This window comes from Chiloscyllium punctatum, chromosome 44 (assembly GCF_047496795.1).
Source record: "Chiloscyllium punctatum isolate Juve2018m chromosome 44, sChiPun1.3, whole genome shotgun sequence".
Taxonomy (NCBI): domain Eukaryota; kingdom Metazoa; phylum Chordata; class Chondrichthyes; order Orectolobiformes; family Hemiscylliidae; genus Chiloscyllium; species Chiloscyllium punctatum.
Window position 1 is genome coordinate 39,507,517 of NC_092782.1, and position 21,092 is coordinate 39,528,608.

The window sequence follows — 21,092 nt, forward strand, 5'->3', positions numbered from 1 at the left end:
GCAGCGACTGGAAATAATTTATTTCCCCTGCTGCTTTTACTGGAGTGCTGAAAAACTCCACCTTCTCAGATTAACATCAGACAGAGGAAGCTATTCCTCACTCATTCTCACAGTGTCCAAAATGGGAAATCACTTATTTATGCCTTGCCTTGTTAATAAACAGACAAATTACAAAATCTGAACGGCAAACACCAAGCATTGCAAGTCCAATGGCATACATTGAAATGTAGCTTAAATGCTATTTCAGTTCTAAAGTACCAACCATAGAAGGTCTTTGATTTTTTTGTAAAAGGTTAGTAGTGTGCTTGATGCAAATTTGTATAAAAACCCTGAAAATCTGGGTTTTGCACCAGGATTTGAAAACAGATTAAACTGTTACCAGCAATAGAAATTGGAGTTTTAAAAAAGGCCATTTTTAAAAGATTAAATATTAAACTGCCAAGATAATCATAAAATGTTACAAATATGTCACTGGGCCATTATAATAGCGATGCAATTTACATAATATCGTGATCGTTAAAGTTGTTTTTATTATCTAAATGATGACCACAAATGAAAGTCCTATCATCCATATTAACACCAATAAAGAAAACAACCAATGAGCAATAGGAATGGAATTCTTTGATCCAACAGGCATTTTTTTTATTTTGAATGGTAATATAAATTAAAACATTAAAGCTATATAAAAACTTATTCAGTGGGCCACAAGACCTATGGAAGCTTGAATTAAGCTATTTAATAACTGAAGAGTCTCTAATTAAACATCGATTCACCTTTTGGTTTAAACTTAGCTCTGATAAAATTAAATAATTTATCGGCTGATTTAAAGTTTAAATTCTGGTAATTAGTGAGCTCAAAACAGCAGTCGAGAAGTTTACAAATGGATTTTAAATTCAGCTACTCTAACACATTCCATGGGGGAAGGCAAGAGAGAGTCAATGCCATGATAATTATTAATGCCATGTCAACAGAACTTTAACCTTACAGCAAAAAGGTTTACACAAGTACCAGTGTACATTTCATAGTCAACAATGTAGCATTATTAGATTACTCATAACAGTTACACTAAAAGATTACTTCGAATAGCTTGTATCTTAATTTATGCCAAGATAGACATCTCCTATTTACAGGGTAGTTCATTTTATACAGCTCTGGATCAAAATGGCATTTGAAAAGTTTCTTTAAAGATACTCAACATCTTACAACTTGTAATAGAAACTAACAAGAAAAAAAAGTAGTGTTCTTTGCTTGCCTGCTTTCAGTTCAACTAATTCAAAGTTTTTTTAACTGTTTCGTTCACCTGACATTATTCTCTTCTCACACGGAAGGTCCTGCATAAGGCTCAACACCAATTTAATTATTCTATTCATGAAATTATCTAATTGATGCTACAGAATTTACTGACATTTAATCAATGCAGGTTCAGTTAGTTAAGCATTTTTATAATTGACACAAGGTGCAGTAAGACCTAGTTTTATTTCACTTTGGAAACTGATCAGAAATAAGATTCATTGAAAGATACCTCAGTAAAAAGGAAAAATAATTGCAGTGGGCAATTTGTCCAATTATCTGATCAATAGGGGTTGTTGGTTTCTATTCACGTGTTTAATATTCAAAACAGAATTGAAAACTCTTTGGCTATATTTCCTAATTGTGTGCAAGAAACGTGTGTTATTAAATTATTATAAAACAACTATTTATAACAGTTTAGCTTTAACTGAAGAGAAAAGCAACTGCTTAGTACTCAAGATGTCTATTTGGAGAGATTGACTAATTTGTTTCTGACAAGTGCCTTTATGTGAGTATTTATCACTGAGGACAATTGATGTTATGATGAAGGTGTGTTTGCAGAAGTAATCTTGCAGGCAGAGATTAAGGATAACCAACTTGCTGGGGTATGAAATGAGCTGGTACTAACTATAGGGTAAGTGTAGATAATAATTGATAAGACCTAGAAACTTTAAGTTCTAGAAACTGAAAAACTATGATTAAATACAAACATTTACCTATATAGCTTTCAAGTATAACCACAACAATTCTGCTCTCTACTTCAGATCACCAATTTCAGCAGTGGATGTTTCACACGTTGACATATAATCCTTCCAACTTCCCTTGCCTTATGTTATCGAGGCCAGCTTATTACTAAAAGGCAATCTTAATGCTGGCTGACTTTTCAAACTTTACCTTTGTCTGCCTTAATATTTTGCCATGCTCCTTCACCAGCTCACTGAATGGTTAGTCTGAGAATAAGAACAAATGGTTTTAATTTGGTTACAGTTTTGTAAACATGAACTACAAATCTCTGAGGAAATGGAGGCAAAAGTTAAGAAAAGCAATGCAAAAAATAATGGAGATCGAGATTCCAATTTACCCAGAAATAATTATAAGGCTTGAGAATAGCTCATAACTTGTGTTTTTTGAAACCCATTTGACATGCAATCCTGTTGAATTAACTCAGGACAAATTGTAATTGTTCTTCACTGCCACTATGAATTTCTATCAATTATGCTATAATGTTGTTTCTTCAACACATTCTTTTTAATGCGGTTGAAGAATTTAGACTGTATTTTTAGAATGCGAACTTTCCTGTATTGGTTATAACACAATTATTCCCCATTAATTTAAATTGCGCCATTATTGCACGATTCTCTTGTAACGTGAGATCGCACGAGAACAAAACTACCGCTTTATATCAGAACCGACTGTATCTTTAAACCAAGCGTCGCCAGGACCAAAACAAAGTTGGGAATTGCATTTATGCCTTCATTAAACAATGCTCAAACTGTCATATTTTCTGATTATAATTTAGCAACAAGACATATGCAAATGATTTATAAGTATTATAAAATTATATTTAGAAACCACATTTAGTTCAGCATTGACAGGTATTCTAGCTCATAAGCACGGAAATCCACACATTTTGGAGAAAGAAACGTAGAATCCCTGCAGTGTAGAAACAGGCCTTTAGGCCCAACAGGTCCATACCAACCCTGTGAAGAGCAACCCACCCAGACATATTCCCCTTCCCTATTATTCTACATTTATCCCTGACTAATGCACCTAACCTACACATCCCTGAACACTAGGGGCAATTTAGCATGATCAACTCACCTAACCTGCACATTTTTGGACTGTAGGAGGAAACTGGAGCACCCGGAGGAAATGGGGAGACATGGGGAGAATGTGCAAACTCCACACAGACAGTCATCCAAGACTGGAATCAAACCTGGGTCCCTGGCGCTGTGAGGTACCAGTGCCAACCAATGACACTGCTACCGTGTATTTATTTAACAAAGTTTCATCCTTCCACCCATGAGACAGTATTGACACAGGGCTTCATTAACGCTTACATGACTTGAAACTACAGTCCCAAGCTGAGCATTTTCGACTTGAGAAATTATCAAGTACCTAAAGGATACAGACGTTTCCCATTTTAATTCAATTATGTGAATGTGCAATGTCTGGTATTTAAGTGCCTATAATATGCTGTAATTATTTCATATTGGATTATAATTTAGATTTGACATGTTTAAAAATACAAATATAATTGTTGCACTAATAATATATTTAATATTTGTATTTAGTTGGCATATAGAAATTTTAATATGAACAAAGACATGAATGTACAGGTCATTCTGTTATAACACACTTTCGTCAATGCAAATGATTGACAAATTAGGGATGCTGTTTCTACAGCACAAACTTTTAAAACTTATGTTGGCTGTAATGCAATTACAGCAGCACCACTTTAAACACTGTTCCCAAAACACGACTTTTCTATAACATGGGGTTGCACAAGAATGCAACAATTGCATTATAGAAGAGCTGACCGTTTAATATTCAATTTTTTTAACAAATATTTCATTTCAAACCATGTACTGGACAAACAATTCAGACAGATTAGATATATAATGCAGCACCTGCCCTTTCCCTTTGGCTTATTTATTTATGATTGAGAAACCTGAGATCTTAATGCGTAATATTTCAGCATTAAACAAATTTTCATATGAAGAGTAGAAATAGGTCAAATAAATAAGGTTACAATACCAGATTACATTTGTAATCAAGAACTGTAGTACAGCATTTACTGTATCCTACATAGATCTGCATTTATATATAGCTGATAACCGAAGCATGTTATCATGAGCATTGAAACTTTAATAGCACAAATTGACTTACAGCCACTTGTATGAATGCTGAGTATTCTATGTGATATATTTACAAAATCTTTGCAGGATTTATTACTGCAATTACCCTATACTTTAGAGCAAATATGTTGCCCAAAGGGTTGTACCCAGTTTCCACCCCTCACCATACTACAGATATAGCTAAAAGGCTTTAAATGGTGACCTTGCTCTTTTGCTGCAATTACCCTATACTTTAGAGCATCCCTTAGCTCGTAATACAGAACCTTGGAATGTGCCAGTCTGCAATATTCAATTGCAGTCGAAGAGTGTGGCACTAGAAAAGTAAGACCGGTCAGGCAGCATCTGAAGAGCAGGAGAATCAACGTTTCGAGTATAAGCATCAATTGCAGTCAACTTGTTGCACCAACTTTCACCTAGTTAATGGTTCTCCAGCAGTAGCAGAATGCTTATCTCGAAGGGTCTCTGCAAAAAGCCCCCGTAGAGCCACTTAGGATGAACCTCAATGCAAAACACTGAATCTCTTTCCAAAGGCCACAATAGGCTAGGCAAAATAAAGACGGCATTTCCTTCCCTAAACGACATCAGAAAACCAGTTGTGTTTCTATGGCAATCTGACAGCTTCAAAGTCACACTTACTAAAGCCAGTTTTTACTTCCAGATTTAATTACTGATCAACATTTATTCTAATGACATTATGGATATTTTTTCCAATAATATTCACAATGATAACACAGTCAAAAGTCAATAAATGGGTAGGCTTTATTTTAAAGATACATCAAATTTCAATTACTAAAGCAAACGATCACTTCGTACATTGTGTTGAGTAGTAGCACACCATATGTGTACTGAGACCAGTTCAAAAATTAGTAGCTCAGGTTGTACACAAAAACAAGCTGATGTCCCAAAGGACATGTCAGACCAAAAGACATAGAAGCAGAAATTAGGCCATTCAATCCATCAAGTCTCCTCCGCCATTCAATCATGGCTGATAGGTTTTCCAACTCTATTCTCCTGCTTCTTCTCATAACCTTTGATCTCCTTGGCAATCAAGAACTTAATCTCTGTTTAAATGTACTCAATGACCTGGCCTTCACAGCCTTCTGTGGCAATGAATTCCACAGATTCACCACTCTCTGGCGAAAGAGGTTACTTCTTAACTCCATTCTAAAAGGTCTTCCCTTCACTCTCAGACTGCACCCTCAGGTCCTCCTCTCTGCCAAACAAAACATTTCCCACTTTCTACTTGGTCCAGACCGTTCAGTATTCTGAAAATTTCAATCAGATCACCCCTCATACTTTTAAACTCCATCAAGGATAGTACCAGAGTCTTTAAATATTCCTCATATGTTAAGCCTTTCATTCTTGGGATCATTCTTGTGAACCTCCTCTGGATCCATTCCAGGGCCATTACATTTTTCCTGAAATAAGGGGCCCATAATTGCTGAAAATACTCTAAATGTGGTCTGACCACAGCCTTATAAAATCTCAGAAGTATAACCCTGCTTTCATATTCTAGTCCTCACGAGATGATAGACAATATTGTATTTGCCTTCTTAACTATTGACTCAATCTGCTAGTTTACCTGGCCTTGGACTCTGAAGTCCCTTTGCACTTTTGAATTTTCTCCCCATTTAGAAAATAGATCATGCCTCGTTTCTTCCTACCAAAGTGTATGGCCTCACACTTCCTCACATTGCATTTCATTGCTACTTCTTTGCCCATTATCCTCACCTAAATCTTTCTACAGCGTCCTCCTCACCTCAATACTACCTGCCTCTCCATCTATCTGTATATCATCTGCAAACTTAGTCAGAATGCATTCAGTTCCTTCATCCAGTTCATTTATATATGAAATGAAAAATTGTGGTCCCAACATCAACTCTTGTAGAACGCCACTAGTCACTGACTTCCACCCTGAATTTATCCCAATTCTCTGCCTTCTGCCAGACAGCCAATCTTCTATCCATGCTAGTACCTGGCCTCTAAGACCAGGGGCCTTTATCTTACTCAGCAGCCGCTTGTGCAGCACCTTATCAAAGACCTTCTGGAAGTCCAGATACGTAACATCCATTGGCTCTCCTTGGTCTAACCTGCTCATTACCTCCTCAAATAATACTAACAGATTTTTCAGACATGACCTTGATTAAACCATGCTGACTTTGTCATATTTTACCATGTATTTCTAAATACTCAGAAATCTCATCCTTCAAAATGGACTCCAAAATCTCACCAACGACTGAGGTCAGGCTAATCGGACTGTAATTTCTCTACTTTTGCCTTGCTCCCTTCTTAAATGGGGGGGGGGTTACACTGGTGATTTTCCAATCCTCTGGGCCCCTCCTTAACTTCAGTGATACCTGAAATCCTAACGCCTCCACTATCTCTTCAGCTACCTCCTTCGGAATTCTCGCGTGTAGCCCATCTGGTCAGGCGATTTATCCACTTTCAGACTTTTCAGTTTTTCTAGCACCTCCTTCATACTCATCTCTGCCTCCGACTCTCGAAGTTTTGGGATATTACTCGTATCTTCTACCATGAATACTGACACAAAGTACTTATTCAGTTCCTCAGCCATTGCAATCTTTCCTAATATTACCAGCTAGCTTACCCCCATATTTAAATTTCTTCCTCCTTATTTCTTTCTTCCTTATCCTCTGTTGGTCTTTGTAGGCTTCCCAATCCTCTGCCTTCCCGCTGTCCTTTGCCACATTATATGCTTTCTGTTTTGCTTTTATGCTGTCCCTGACCAGCCATGGTTGCCTCATCCTCCCTTTAGTATGCTTCTTTTTCCTTGGGATGAATTTTTGTACGTCTCTCAAATTACTCTCAGAAACCCCTGCCATTTCTGTTCAACTATATTTCCTGCTCAGCTCCTCTCCCAGCCAATTCTGGTCATCTCCTCTGTCATACCTCTGTAGTTCCCTTTATTCAACTGTAATACTGTTACATCTGATTCCACCTTCTCTCTCAAACTGCAGAGTAAATTCTATCATATAATGCTCACTGCCTCCTGAGGGTTCCTTCACCTTAAGGTCTCTTATCAAGTCTGGCTCATTGCACAACACTAAATCCAGAACCGTGTTTCCTTATGGGGTCTACCACAAGCTGCTCCAAAAAGCCATCTGCTGGACATTCCAGAAATTCCTTTTCTTGTGATCCACTATCGACCTAGTTTTCCCAATCTACCTGCACACTGACGTGCCCTATGATCATTGTAACTTTGCCTTTATTACACAACTTTTCTATCTCTTGATGTATCTTATACCCCAAATCCTAACTACTGTTTGGAGGCCTATACATAACTCCCTTTATGATTCTTACCTTTGTAGTTCATCAACTCTACCCCCACAGATTCTACATCATCTGACCCTACTTCGCTTATTGCTATTGATTTAATTTCATTTTTTACTAATAAGGCAATCCCAACCCCTCTGCCCATCTTTTTGATGGGATGTACATCCTTGGATATTTATCTCCCTTCCTCATCCCTTGCAGTTACATCTCCGTGATGCCCACATCATACCTGCCAATTTTGATCTGCACATGCTCATTTACCTTATTTCGTATACTGCACGCATTCAGATACAATACCTTCAGTCCTGTATTGACCGTACCTCATCTCATTGTTATTTGTTTATTGTGTGTTTGAAGTTTGATTCCTAACCCTTTCCAAACACTACCCTATTTTATGTGCTGGAAACTTTAATAACCTCTCCCGAGTTCTCTTACATTTTCATTATTTTTAATGGGGTTAAATCCACCCCCACAGACGTTAATCTACAGCCTTGTTTCCCATCGGTGATTATACTTCTTAGGGTTTTATCCTTGCCTTCCCCCCACTTTTTATTTAAAGTCCTGTTGACCACCCTATTTACCCTTTTTGCTAGAACACTGGTCCCTGTTCTGTTCAGGCAGAGATCCGTCCCAATGGTCCAGATCCCTCGTGTTCCCCTGATGTCAGTGTCCCATGAAAAGAAACCCCTCTTTCCCGCATCACTTTTTTACTTCCCTTATTCTCCTGTTCCTATGTCAATTTGCATGTGGCTTGGGCAATAATCCAAGATTATAACCCTTCTGGACCTATTCTTTGATTCCTAGTTCCTTATAGTCCCTAAAGAGGTCCTCTTTCCTAGTCTTGCCCACATTGTTGGTCCCAACGTGGACTATAATAATTGGATCTTGCCCCTCCAGGATCCTTTCAAGCCAGTCAGAGATGTCCCGCACCCTGGCCCCAAGCATGCAACATACCAAGCTAGACTCTTGATCCTGTCACTCAATTATAGCAGTAACTTTTTAATTTGCATAGTATGCATTCCCACAACATGCATTTGTTTGTAGATTTTCACAGGCTATAAAACCAGCAATCTCAATGTAAAAGCATCACTGAACTGCGTAAACAAAGGATATAAGCTATTCAGAAATTAATGTTCTGATCAGACCATATGAATTATGTAGTTAGGTTACCAAAATGCAAAGGAAACATCCAAGTCCTGGCATGTGGTGAACAAAAAGACTCAGGTCGACCATTGTATAAAGATCAATGAGATTCTATTTTCAGTTACTGTGAATGGGAATACCCTGCCTTTGACCTGCTCTTGCAGCTATATGATAGCTGGTCCAGCTGAATTTCTGGTAAATTTTTAATTTAGAATGTTAATGGACGTGGATTCAGTGATTGCAATGCCAGTGAAAGTCAAAGAGAGATAATTAGCTTTCCTTTTCTTGGAAGACAGCATTACCTGAAATGCGAGATGTGAATGTTACGTACCAAGCCTGAATGTTGTCCAAATCTTGCTGCATGGCACAGACTCCTTCAGCACCCGAAGTAAGTGGAACTAAACAGTTTTTCATTCATCAACCAACATACCAATTTTTAATTTTAATGTGGAGGGAAGGTAATTGATAAAGCAGCTGAAAATGACCAAACCCTTTTCAGAACTCCTGAAACAATATTCTGGGGCTGAGTTGGTTTCCAACTGCAACCATCTTCCTTTGTACTGGGTATGACTGCAGCTGCTGAGCTTGCCTTCTGATTCGCATTGACTTCAACTTCACTTGGACTCTTTAATGTCACAATCGATCAAACCTGCATGGATATCAAGAATAATTACTCGCACTTTTGAAATTCAAGACTTTTAGTCTCAGGTTAAATGAAGTCTGCAGCTGAGGGGTCCTGGAGAGTCTTAACTTTGTAGCTAATAGGTATTAGCAACACTGTAAAAGACACCTTGCTGATGACCGAGTGTAGACTGATAGGATAATAAACGATTGAATTGGATTGTTCGGCTTTTTGTGGACAGGATATACCAGAAAAACCTTGCACATTATAATGTTGATGTCAGTGTTGTACCTGTGTTGGAACAGTTAGGTGAGGGGGTGGACTAGCCCTGGAACAAAAATCAAGATTTCAGCCCACAGGGTCCTTGACTTTGCCATATTAATAACATGAATTTAAATTACTGAAAAACAGATATGAATCAGCTTCACCATCTCCAAAGATGGAAAAAATACTCTAGTTTGACATTTCTCCTCAAAGGTTTAACAAAATGAACAGCAATACAGCACAATTGTTGCATTATATTCATTTATTTTGTACACTAAAAAGAGGATTCCAAACAAAATTAATAAGGGCTACAAAATATTACAGCAGAGAGTTAATAAAATTGGAAGGTTAGTCACACATAATGGCTACCACACTATATTCTGAGAAAAGGATACTTCATGAAGGAAAATAAATATATTTCAGGTGCCTTTTGTGCTAATATATTGTTATTGCGTTGTAACAGATTGCGCTGAATTCCTGCTGCTCATAATTAACACTTAGCTCCAAAATACTGAAGATTCCTGGTAAATAGTTCATTTTAAAGATCCATTCTGACCAATCAAGATATTGCTATCAGATTCCATACTGTGCTAACACCTGCTTGGACAAATCAAATGCAGCCAAAATGTTTGTCACTTCTCAGTGGAGTGGATGAATCAGTATCAATCGGTGCAAAAGCAGTGATCATTGCTTGCAGTATCATATGGCTGTATTTGGTCTCACAAGAAATCATACAAGTATCTCACTATATCAAAATTCACCGTCCTAGAAGAAAAGAAGAAACAATATTTTGTTAATTAGCTCACTGGGTTTGACTAGTTAATATTTATAATGAATTTAGGTCTTACCCACATTAAAAATTTACCTTGTGCATGATATAAATCAGACTGTTGCCACTTGCTTCAGTTATACTGTATCTTTCTCTGCTGTCTTAAAAGTTGGCGCGTATCAGTTATCGATTATATATCTTATTGTTGATATACAGTCAAGCAGAAAGTATTTAGAATGCAAAACTTATGACATTGAACCTTATTTGCATTGATATTGGTAAAATTTCTACATAGAAAGACACATCAAAATTTACTCTGACAGGCACTCAGGTCAAATGTGCAAAAGATGTTCTAATGACAGTTTAAAATTTGGTTTGAAATCAGTGCACAGGAGGGCAATAGCATCCCTTGGAGCCTGAAGAAATACTTGGTTTGCACAAATATTAGGCTAGCTTAAGGTATTTTCCTTGGATAAAGTGTGTAGTTTAAGCATTAACACAAGTACTGTCATTTGTCATTTATGTATGCCTCTGACAACAAGGATGTAGTCTGTTTCGAATACTTCACACTTCAGCAAGCCAGCCATTTGAATTTGCCTTTTGTTGCCTGGAACAGTGCTCTCCCGCAGTTCCTGGGTCTGCAGGTCGAGCTGGGCCGGGTGTGTGTGAAACAGGCCCACCAGATCACAATGTACAGGTCCCGTTTGGTTAGCGCCCCCGCCCAGTCCTAGTGCAACCCCAGGGTTATAAAGAGAAGCAGCTGATAATGGAAGCCTCCAGAAGACTGGGAAGAGATTCACAGGCCCTGGTGTACACAGGATCGAGAATTATGTTTTCTCACTACTTCTCTGGGGCCATAATTAAGAAGAGGAAATCGTTTGATGAAGTCAAGAAGAAATTGAGGTACTCTTTGAGGTACCGGCAGTACTGCGCTTTAATCCTGGAAGTCTGTTTATAATTTTGACTTAGCAAAAAAACAAGGAACTTTTTGGATCACTTATTTCGAAGAGACTAGATGTAGGTTTGCTCGCTGAGCTGAAAGGTTTGTTTTCAGATGTTTCCTCACCATACTCAGTAACATCATCAGTGAGCCTCCGGATGAAGCACTGGTGGTATGGCCTGCTTTTTATTTGTGTGTTTAGGTTTCCTTAGGTTGGTGATGTCATTTCTTGTGGTGACATCATTTCCTGTTCTTTTTCTCAGGGTCGTAAATGGGACCTCAAAGCCACAGTCGAGAATTCCTAGAAGCATGGCATTCCAACTGGAACTCCATCAACACACACATTGACTTGGATCCCATTTACCACCCCGAGAAAAAGATCAGGAAACAATTTTACCACAGGAAATGACAACACGAACCCAAGGAAACATAAACACAAATAGAAAGCAGGCTATTTCACCAGAGGCTCACTGATTATGTTACCGAGTACAGTGACGAAATGTCTGAAAACTAACCTTCTAGCTCAGCAAGCAAACTTACATCCAGAGTCTCAACCTGAGTGACAAATCTTCTCAAAACTCAGTAAGTGACCAAAATTTTTTTTTGGGGGGGGGGGGGGGCGTAAATTAAAGACAATTATGTACAATGGTGAGGGGTGGTTATTTCTTTCATGGAAAATGAATAGGGTCGATGTATGGAGGGGACAGGGTGGGCGCACACTGTTAACTCCCATGTGTGTAAATAAAATGTTTTCTTTGTCTTGGTATTGCTTCAGTCTGAGGCACAGCCTTAGCTGAAAGGAATTATGATGGCTGTAAGATACCATCAAACCTTAGAAAGAAAAGGTTTGACATCGCTCTGCTGCAGGAAGCATACTTAACTGATAGGGAACATTTGAAGTTGCAGCAGGGAGATTTTGGTAGGATATTCTTCTCCTCTTTCAACTCCAAGAGTAGTGGAATGGTCATACTAGTACAAAGGAAGCTCCCATTCCTGATAGTAGAACAAATCAAGGATGAATACAGGCGGTTCATCATTCTCAAGGCCTTAATACATGGGTAAGAGTATGGCATCCTGAATGTCTAGTGTCCCCCAGTACACCCCCTTAAATTCTTAATTGACAACAATCTCTAAATTAATGACTCTTGGGTGTGCCGTACAATCATAGGAGGAGAATTTAACCGTCTCATGGACCCCAAGGTAGACAGGATGCCAAGTGGTCTCTCAGGTATCTCTCTGCAATTTAAACAGCGAGTGGACTTGTTTGGGAAATTGGGGTTGGTGAATGTGTGGAGATGCCTTCACCCTAATGGTAGGGATTTTACTTTCTACTCTAACCCTCACAAGTACCACATGAGAATTGATATGTTCTTTGCCCCATCGGTCTGTTTGGATTCGGTGTTATCCTGCAGAATTGGGAACATAGGTATTTCGGACCATACAGCAGTGTACTTGGATGTCAAGATTAAGGGTAATGGAAAAGACACGCGACACTGGCGCATGGTTCCGTTTTCTTTTGAAGAATAGTAAATTTATAGAGTATCTCACAAGGGGAGTTCAGGATCTTCTAAGACATCAATTCAGGTGCAGTCAGTAATCAGTTGGTGCTTTGAGAGACCGCCAGGGCTTACGTCGGGGGTTTGACTATCTTGTATTCAGCAACCAGGAAAAAGTACAGGGCTGCTAGGATGGAGTGGCAAGAATGGAATCCTTTTTCGAGAACGTGGACCTCCTCAGTATAACCACAAAGCAAGCCTCCCTTTTAAATGCGCCCTTAACAACACAGGAGGTGGAAGAGGTGGTAAGACAACTTCAAAGTGGCATAGCACCTGGCCCAGATGGGTTCCCAAGTGAGTTCTACAAGGAGTTCATAAACATGCTGGCTGAGCCAATCCTGGGAATGTGTCATCACTCATCTAACCAGGACTGTCTTCCGTCCTCTCTTGGGGAGGCAGATATCTCCCTCATTTTAAAGAAAGGAAAAGACACAGAGGGCTGTGCCTTGTATAGACTGATCTCATTGCTGAATGTAGATTTTAAAATCCTGTCCTAAGATTGGAAAAGGTACTGCCCACTATTATAAAATACAACCAGATGACTTCATTAAGGGTCATAGCTCTTCCAATAACATTAGGTGGGTGTTGAATATAGAGCGGGTATGCCAGCAGAGGTTAAGTCTGAGTTTGGTGGTATCCCTGGAAAAGGCATTTGATCGGGGAGAGTGGTCATATATTTTTGCTGTCCTAGAACACTTTGGTCTTGGGGTGGGGAGCTTTCGCTAGGTGGATGGCAGTGCTATATAATGGCCCCAAAGCGGAGGTTCTTACGAACAACATTAAATCAGATAATTTTAGCATTTGGAGAGGCAGCCAGCAATGGTGTCCTCTCTTGCCGCTGTTAGTTGCCATGGTAATTGAACTGTTGGCAGAGGCCATTCGTAAGGACCCTGAAATAGTTGCGCCAAACTTACTCTCTATGCCGATGATGTCCTCCTACTTTTGGCTAAGCCGGAAACGTCCTTACCCCAACTAATACAAAGAGTTACATTATTTGGCATTTTCTCAGGATATAGAATAAACTTTACAAAGTCGGAAGCCATATCCATGGGGTGCTTAGTGGGAGTGCCTGACCTGAAGGATGGAACACAGTTTCCGTTTCAATGGTCACAAAAACCTTTTCTTTATTTGGGTATTTTCATTACCCCCGTTTTCCATCAGCTGTACAGAGCTAACTTTGTGCAATTGTTAGATAGTATAAAACAGGATCTGCAGCGGTGGGAGGGGTTACCAACATCATGGTTTGATTAAAATGAATGTTCTTCCTCGGCTACTATATCCTATGAGAATGTTCTTGTTGTTGCTGCCCAGACAGGTGCAGCGGAGGTTAAACAGCTGGCTTGGGTCCTTAATCTGGTGTCGTAGACCCCTTCTCATTAAATTTACTAAATTGCAGCTCCCACAGGGTATGGATCTCCCAAATCTGAAGCAAAACCTGGTGCCCTATTGTCAAATGTGGGTGGCTGGGTGCGTAGGGATTCGGGGTCAATATGGCTTGACATTGAGGTTTCTCAGGTAAGGTGTCCCCTTGTTAATTTACTGTTTATGGATAGATGAAATCAGTGTCTGAGCATTGTAAAGGCCCGATTATCTTAAACACGGTTAAATTGAGGAGAATAGTGTGGCAGGGTGAGGGAAATCCACATAAGACCCCACCGTTCACCCCTTTAGTTGGAGCCCCAGGATTTAGGCTGGGGTCAATGGACTCTGGCTTCGAGGCATAGGAGGTCAAGGGAGTGTCTTGTTTGGGAGATTTATTTGAGGGAGAGGTCTGATTTCTTTTGACCAATTAAGTCACGAATATGGGCTGCCTAGTATTTCCAGATTAGGGTCCACATACAGAGAAGGACCACGCTCTTGGCTCAACCCTACAAATCTGAAATAGAGAGTAGAGTGCTTCGGTGTGCGAGCACTCTCTTGGTCAGTATCCCATACCATTTACAGAGACGTCGGGGGGGGAAGACTCTATGGAATCTAGAGTCATGAACTAGGAGAAGACATTCTTTTTGAGACATGGGAGTACATACGGGAGAATGTGAGGAAAATTTTGATATGCAATGAACCATAAGCAACACAGTTTAAGAGTCTTCACAGGGCCCATATGGTTCCAAAATGGTTCACAAAATTCAAAAAAGGTACATCCCCAGGATGTCCTAAATGTAAAATTAGCACAGACACCCTTACACATCGTTTATGGTCATGTTACAGGATTCATGGACATTGGAGTGCCACAGTTAGTGAGTTTTGGGGGATCCTGGAAATTGAGATTAAGGTGGATCCTGTATCCCTTCTTTTGGCACTGCCAAATTTGCCCTTGCTGGATGAACACGGGAAGAGATTATTTAACATTCTCACACACTGTGCAAGGAAGAACATTCTAATGAACTGGATCTCAGAAAAACCTCCAGGTCTCATGGGGTGGCATAGATTGGTGATGGAGCACATTCCCCAAGATTATCTCACACGTGATGCGCCAGAAAACAGAACCATTCTATAAGAAGTGGCGGCTCTTTTTAAAGTACATCAATATGGACTTGTCAGCAATACTGACCAGGGCCTTTATACAGCCGTGAGTGCCGGATTTGGCAGTCCAGGGGCCCTGGGGGGGAAGAAGCTTGATGAATACGGGTATTATAACTGATACTCCCATGGATGGGAGCCTCAGTGGGAGCGCAGCAAGCGGTGTAATTTAATCTAATTTAGTTCAATTTAATTTAAGCTAATTCAAGACAATTTTTATCTAATAGGACTCATTCTACGTTGGATTAGGTGGTCTAGTGCAATCTGGGTCAGTCAAACCTAATTCGCTAAGTACAGTTACTTATTGAATCTCAATGTGGAGAAATTGTTTTGTTTTTTTGATAGCTTTGGTTTGTTTTAGAGAGTAGTAGGTAGCTTGCTGTTAGCATTTTTGTAACATAAGATTGTTATATTGCTTTTATTTGTTTGCATTTTTATAATTTTGTAAAAGTATAAAAGCCTTTTCTAATAAAACGAAAAATAAAAAAATGTAATTTTTCAATGCTAGAGAGGTTGCTTGAAGGAACTAAGATTTCCCATATGAATAAAAAAAGTGTACAGAACAGCCTCGATTATCCGAACATGGGCAGGGAGTATTTTGTTTGGATTACTGATTTGATCGTAAACAAAGGAAGCTGCTGAAAATGTGTTGCTGGAAAAGCGCAGCAGGTCAGGCAGCATCCAAGGAGCAAGAGAATCGACGTTTCGGGCATAAGCCCTTCTTCAGGAATGAGGAAAGTGTGTCCATCAGGCTAAGATAAAAGGTAGGGAGGAGGGACTTGGGGGAGGGGCGTTGGAAATGCAATAGGTGGAAGGAGGTCAAGGTGAGGGTGATAGGCTGGAGTGGGGTGGGGGCGGAGAGATCAGAAAGAAGATTGCAGGTTAGGAAGGCGGTGCTGAGTTCGAGGGATTTGACTGAGACAAGGTGGGGGGAGGGGAAATGAGGAAACTGGAGAAATCTGAGTTCATCCCTTGTGGTTGGAGGGTTCCTAGGCGGAAGATGAGGCGCTCTTCCTCCAACCGTCGTGTTGCTATGATCTGGCGATGGAGGAGTCCAAGGACCTGCATGTCCTTGGTGGAGTGGGAGGGGGAGTTGAAGTGTTGAGCCACAGGGTGGTTGGGTTGGTTGGTTCGTGGCTCAACAATTCAACTCCCCCTCCCACTCCACCAAGGACATGCAGGTCCTTGGACTCCTCCATCGCCAGATCATAGCAACACGACGGTTGGAGGAAGAGCGCCTCATCTTCCGCCTAGGAACCCTCCAACCACAAGGGATGAACTCAGATTTCTCCAGTTTCCTCATTTCCCCTCCCCCCACATTGTCTCAGTCAAATCCCTCGAACTCAGCACCGCCTTCCTAATATGCAATCTTCTTCCTGACCTCTCCGCCCCCACCCCACTCCGGCCTATCATCCTCACCTTGACCTCCTTTCACCTATCGCATTTCCAACGCCCCTCCCCCAAGTCCCTCCTCCCTACCTTTTATCTTAGCCTGATGGACACACTTTCCTCATTCCTGAAGAAGGGCTTATGCCCGAAACGTCGATTCTCCTGCTCCTTGGATGCTGCCTGACCTGCTGCGCTTTTCCAGCAACACATTTTCAGCTCTGATCTCCAGCATCTGAAGTCCTCACTTTCTCCTGGTAAACAAAGGAAGCCGTATTGAACATAATTACATAAAAAAGCATGTTTATAGAGTTTTATTTCCTTCAATCGACAAAGTATGTACAAACACTGGATAGTGCTTTGAAAAATAATAACCAATCTCCACCTCAATTAATTTTATTCACACATGGCATTTGGCAAGTCAGCATTCTTGGACAGCAGAAGTCCGTGATTTTATTTGTAAAATATCATTCACGGACTTCTGCTGTCCAAGAATGCTGACTTGCCAAATGCCATGATGATTTTTGAAGCACTGTAACCAGCCCAACGATTCGCTGTGATCGGACTCTTATTCTGCTTCATGGAAACTAGCAGCTTTTTTCTTGTAATATTGGGCCAGATATGGGAACCCCCTTTTCACGCTGCTGTGAAAACCACAAAAATACGGCTTGGTCAAGTTGTTCATCTTTCGCTGGGTTCATGGATTCTTTTTAATGCATATGAAGTGTCACTTTGGTTGTTAAATTTCTCAATTGTCGGTGTTGCTTTGCTGATATCAGACACTGTTGCTTTTCCAATGTTGTACTCTTGAGCAATCTTTGATACCTTTTCATCACAATCCAGACGCAGTAAAATCTCGTTTTTTTGTTCGATTGTCAATGCTGTTCGCTTTCTCTTCACTGACATGGTAATACCAACAAATGCGATCACTTATAATAGATAAGTTATCAGAACAAAGTTGTAAAGGGAATGAAGACCTACTGATATTGCCATACTTTTAAATTGTTCAGCATGTCAGTAATTTTATTGTGTTAAATTATTTTAACACTGTTTAAAGTGACTAGAGAACAGTTAACATAAGACGCACCAGTGTCAATAACACCTCTTTGATATAACGTTTTCACATCTTCTTCAGTACAAGTAATCCACATTCACGTTTAATCATTGTAAACAAAAGGCACAATTGTCACACCAGTGTCAGTAACACCTCTTTGATGCAACATTTTTACAGGATCTTGAGATCATAACTGATGTTTGGATAACAGAGGCTGCTCTGTATATAAAAAGGATAAACCCCAACTTTTTCTGCATATTTAGCATATAGCTATTATGTGCAAACAACCACATCATGACCTTCTAGGTGCATCAATGCAGAATCTCTTGGCTATATTGTAGTACAACTTCTGGCAACCCAGAACAACCTCCTAATTTCCAGGTTAGCTGCACATATACAGTTGTGCAATATCACTATCAGATTTACTTTTAATGCCAGTGAGTATTGATAGGCTCAATGTTATTTTTACTGCAAAATGCAGGCTGTCCAGCTCAAAATGCCTGATCTCAGTTTTACTGAGTTCTCAAAAATATTGTTTCAATTCAACAACAATTAGCTTTCCAAATGCAATATATAATTTAAGCCGTTGAATTGAAAAACAAATGAAACCTAAAATCATGTTAAGTGAACACAGATTTTTTCCTAAATCTTAAGCCAAATACAAAATTTTTAGTTAGGATATAAAACTGATTTATATTGTGTTTCATTATGAATACTAAATTCAAAAATTAGATGGATGTATGACCCTTCCCTCCAAATAAGCTCCACCTAAGACTAAATATTTTTGAAGCAACTACCAAAAATATTTTCAGTGCTTCACCTGACAGCTTGAAGATCATGCATTTTTTAAAACACAATTTTTATGATTTGAGGTAAATCAAACTCCAAGTATCTATTGGCAGATAATCGTTAAAGCTAATATATAAAATGTACTCATCATACCTGGTGCCCAAACAATCCAAAAAGATAAACTTTATAATTTCTCTCTCATACCTCCACTTAAATGTTACAATTCAACTGAAGACTTGGTCCCGTACCTGGCAACTGCTGTGATGAAATCCAGACTTGTCGTGCATTTATACTTTGGTCCATTCAGCTGATCATCATGGCCGACATGGGTTAACAGTTGAAGTGCCACTAGGGAAGTAATCTGACCATGCAAATAAAATAAAGGTGGCATTTTAAGCACATTCAATATAGGTTTCTCAAACAAAACACAAATACTTGGATTGCATAATCCAAATACTTTACAATTTATAACCATTATTTTTTTGTTTAAGTTCAGTTAAGCAAGTCAGAATATGTCAAGTGCATAATCACCAATGAGATAGCCAGTCTGGAAAATTCTATTTCTAACTCGCCATAAATTTCAGCCCACAACAGGTGTAATGTAAAGCAAAGACTCACTTTGCAAGTAACTCCCACCATTTATCCTTCACTGTTAATACTGTTTTTACTTCATTTCATTCTCTATAGTCTGCTGCAACTCTTCAGTTTCATAAATCAGCTTCTCAAAGTTTTTTTTTTAAATTTGGTTTTGTAATAAACTTTTCTAGTAAGAATTCAACCAAAAAGGTTTTGTTCTAGGCAATACTTTATTAGGGTTAAAGGAGGCAACATTTTCTAAAAATAATACAATTATACAGGACCTGAAGGTTCTTTGCAACATTACAAATGAATATAAAGAACTTCACTGGCAGAAATGTACAACTCAAATGTAGTCTTTTGTGATCTTTGGAAAAGGTAGTCGCCATTTGGTTACATATTGTAGCACAAATAACACAATACAAATTAGATAATCTGTTTTAGTGATTTAGCTGTTTGCACCACAGAATCATGCCAAACAGTACTACGTCTACACCGGTCAATAAAGATCAGAGCACACTAGTCTCATTTTCCAACATTTGACCCCATAGTCCTAAAAGTTAAGGCAACATAAATGAATCTAAATACTGCTTAAATGTTGGGAGAGTTTCTGATTCAATCAGCCTTTCAGGTAACGAGTTCCAGATTCCCCCATCCTCTGAATGAGAAAGAAACATAATTTCCCTCTTAGCCTTCTCCAATCTGATCTTGTATCCAAGCTGCCTGGTTATTAAACCTGTCCATTGACAGAAGAAACACCTTCTAATTCACCATATTGTGACAATACTATGGCTTTAAGAGGTGTACTTTGTCCTGGGGTATTTTTTTAAATGAAGAAAGGTTGAGAGAGAGCAAACATGAGAAGTCTACTGACAGCCTTGAGAGTAAACAGTTTTAGAGATCTTGGGGTTTTATTTTTAAATATGGAAAACTAGAAACAGGGGTGGGGTCAAGCTCCCACAGAAGCAGGAATTTTGGTTTTCAGTAGTAACTGTTCGGGCCTTGAACCTGGATGTGGAAACTGTTTTTCCTCCCTCTGGTAGAACCAAAAGAACAGGGTTCTCTTCCTGCTGCTAGAATTGCACGTGAGACAATCTGTTTTACTGAATTTGCTTTTGTCCAGGGTGTGTTTATGGTAAAAACAAATGGCTGCAGATGCTGGAAACCAGATTCTGGATTAGTGGTGATGGAAGAGCACAGCGGTTCAGGCAGCATCCAAGTAGCTACTTGGATGCTGCCTGAACTGCTGTGCTCTTTCAGCACCACTAATCCAGAATGTGTTTATGGTATGTTATTATAATATTGGAACAGTTACTGTTTAATAATTAAATAATCTATTGTTCTGTGAAGTTGTCCAATAGACCTAAGTTATTCCAACTTCTTTGTTTTGTTTTGTATTTTAACTGTAGCATATGAATAAAGTGCGATTTGCTTCAAATTTGTTAGTTTGACCAATCAAATTACATCCAGAGCACTTACCTTTAAAATAAAAAAACATCAGGGTCTAAGCTATCTTAATATATTTTGAGGGGTTTGGTCTGGTCCATAACAACATCTTTGCTGCTCATATTTACACATCACTGTCAAGACTTACTCAACCTTCACTGAGTCAAGAGAAACAATTTCACTTTATTGAATTTTTCCTCATATCTCAGATCCTGCAGTCGAGGCAGCATTCTGATAAATCTCCACTGTACTCTTTCTAGTGGAAGCACATCCTGTCTACAATGTGGTGACCAGACTCCATGCAGTATTTCATTTCTGGCCTAACCAGCATTTTACAGAATTTCAGCATAACTTTCATTCTATGTCTTGGTTAGCAAAGACAAGTATTTTACACAGGTTCTTAACCATCTTACCTACCTGCCCCGCGCTTCAGGAATCCACGAATATGTACAAAGTCCCTCTGATCTTCAGTACATAACAGGGTCCTACTAATCATACTGAAATCCCTTGCCATCTTAACCGTCTCTAATTGCATTGCCCCAGTGATAGTAGCAAGGGATAAATAATGATCACGAGAACTTCCAC

The 21,092-nt window shown here is 39.3% G+C and overlaps 1 protein-coding gene across 4 annotated transcripts in view; it reads right to left on the reverse strand.

The window, feature by feature from the left end:
* Positions 1 to 9,715: 9,715 nt before the first annotated feature.
* orc5 (origin recognition complex, subunit 5) overlaps positions 9,716 to 21,092 on the reverse strand; it is a 108,212-nt gene continuing 96,835 nt past the window's right edge. For 3 of the 4 annotated variants that reach the window (XM_072562701.1, XM_072562700.1, XM_072562698.1), the window contains 2 exons: positions 18,734 to 18,846; positions 9,716 to 10,236 (listed from right to left, as the gene is read on the reverse strand). In XM_072562701.1, coding sequence (XP_072418802.1) covers positions 10,191 to 10,236; positions 18,734 to 18,846 — 159 coding nt within the window. In that variant the 3' untranslated portion in view covers positions 9,716 to 10,190. Of the gene's footprint in view, positions 10,237 to 10,318; positions 10,402 to 18,733; positions 18,847 to 21,092 lie in introns of those variants that run through there. The other variant, XM_072562699.1, reaches the window with a different exon arrangement.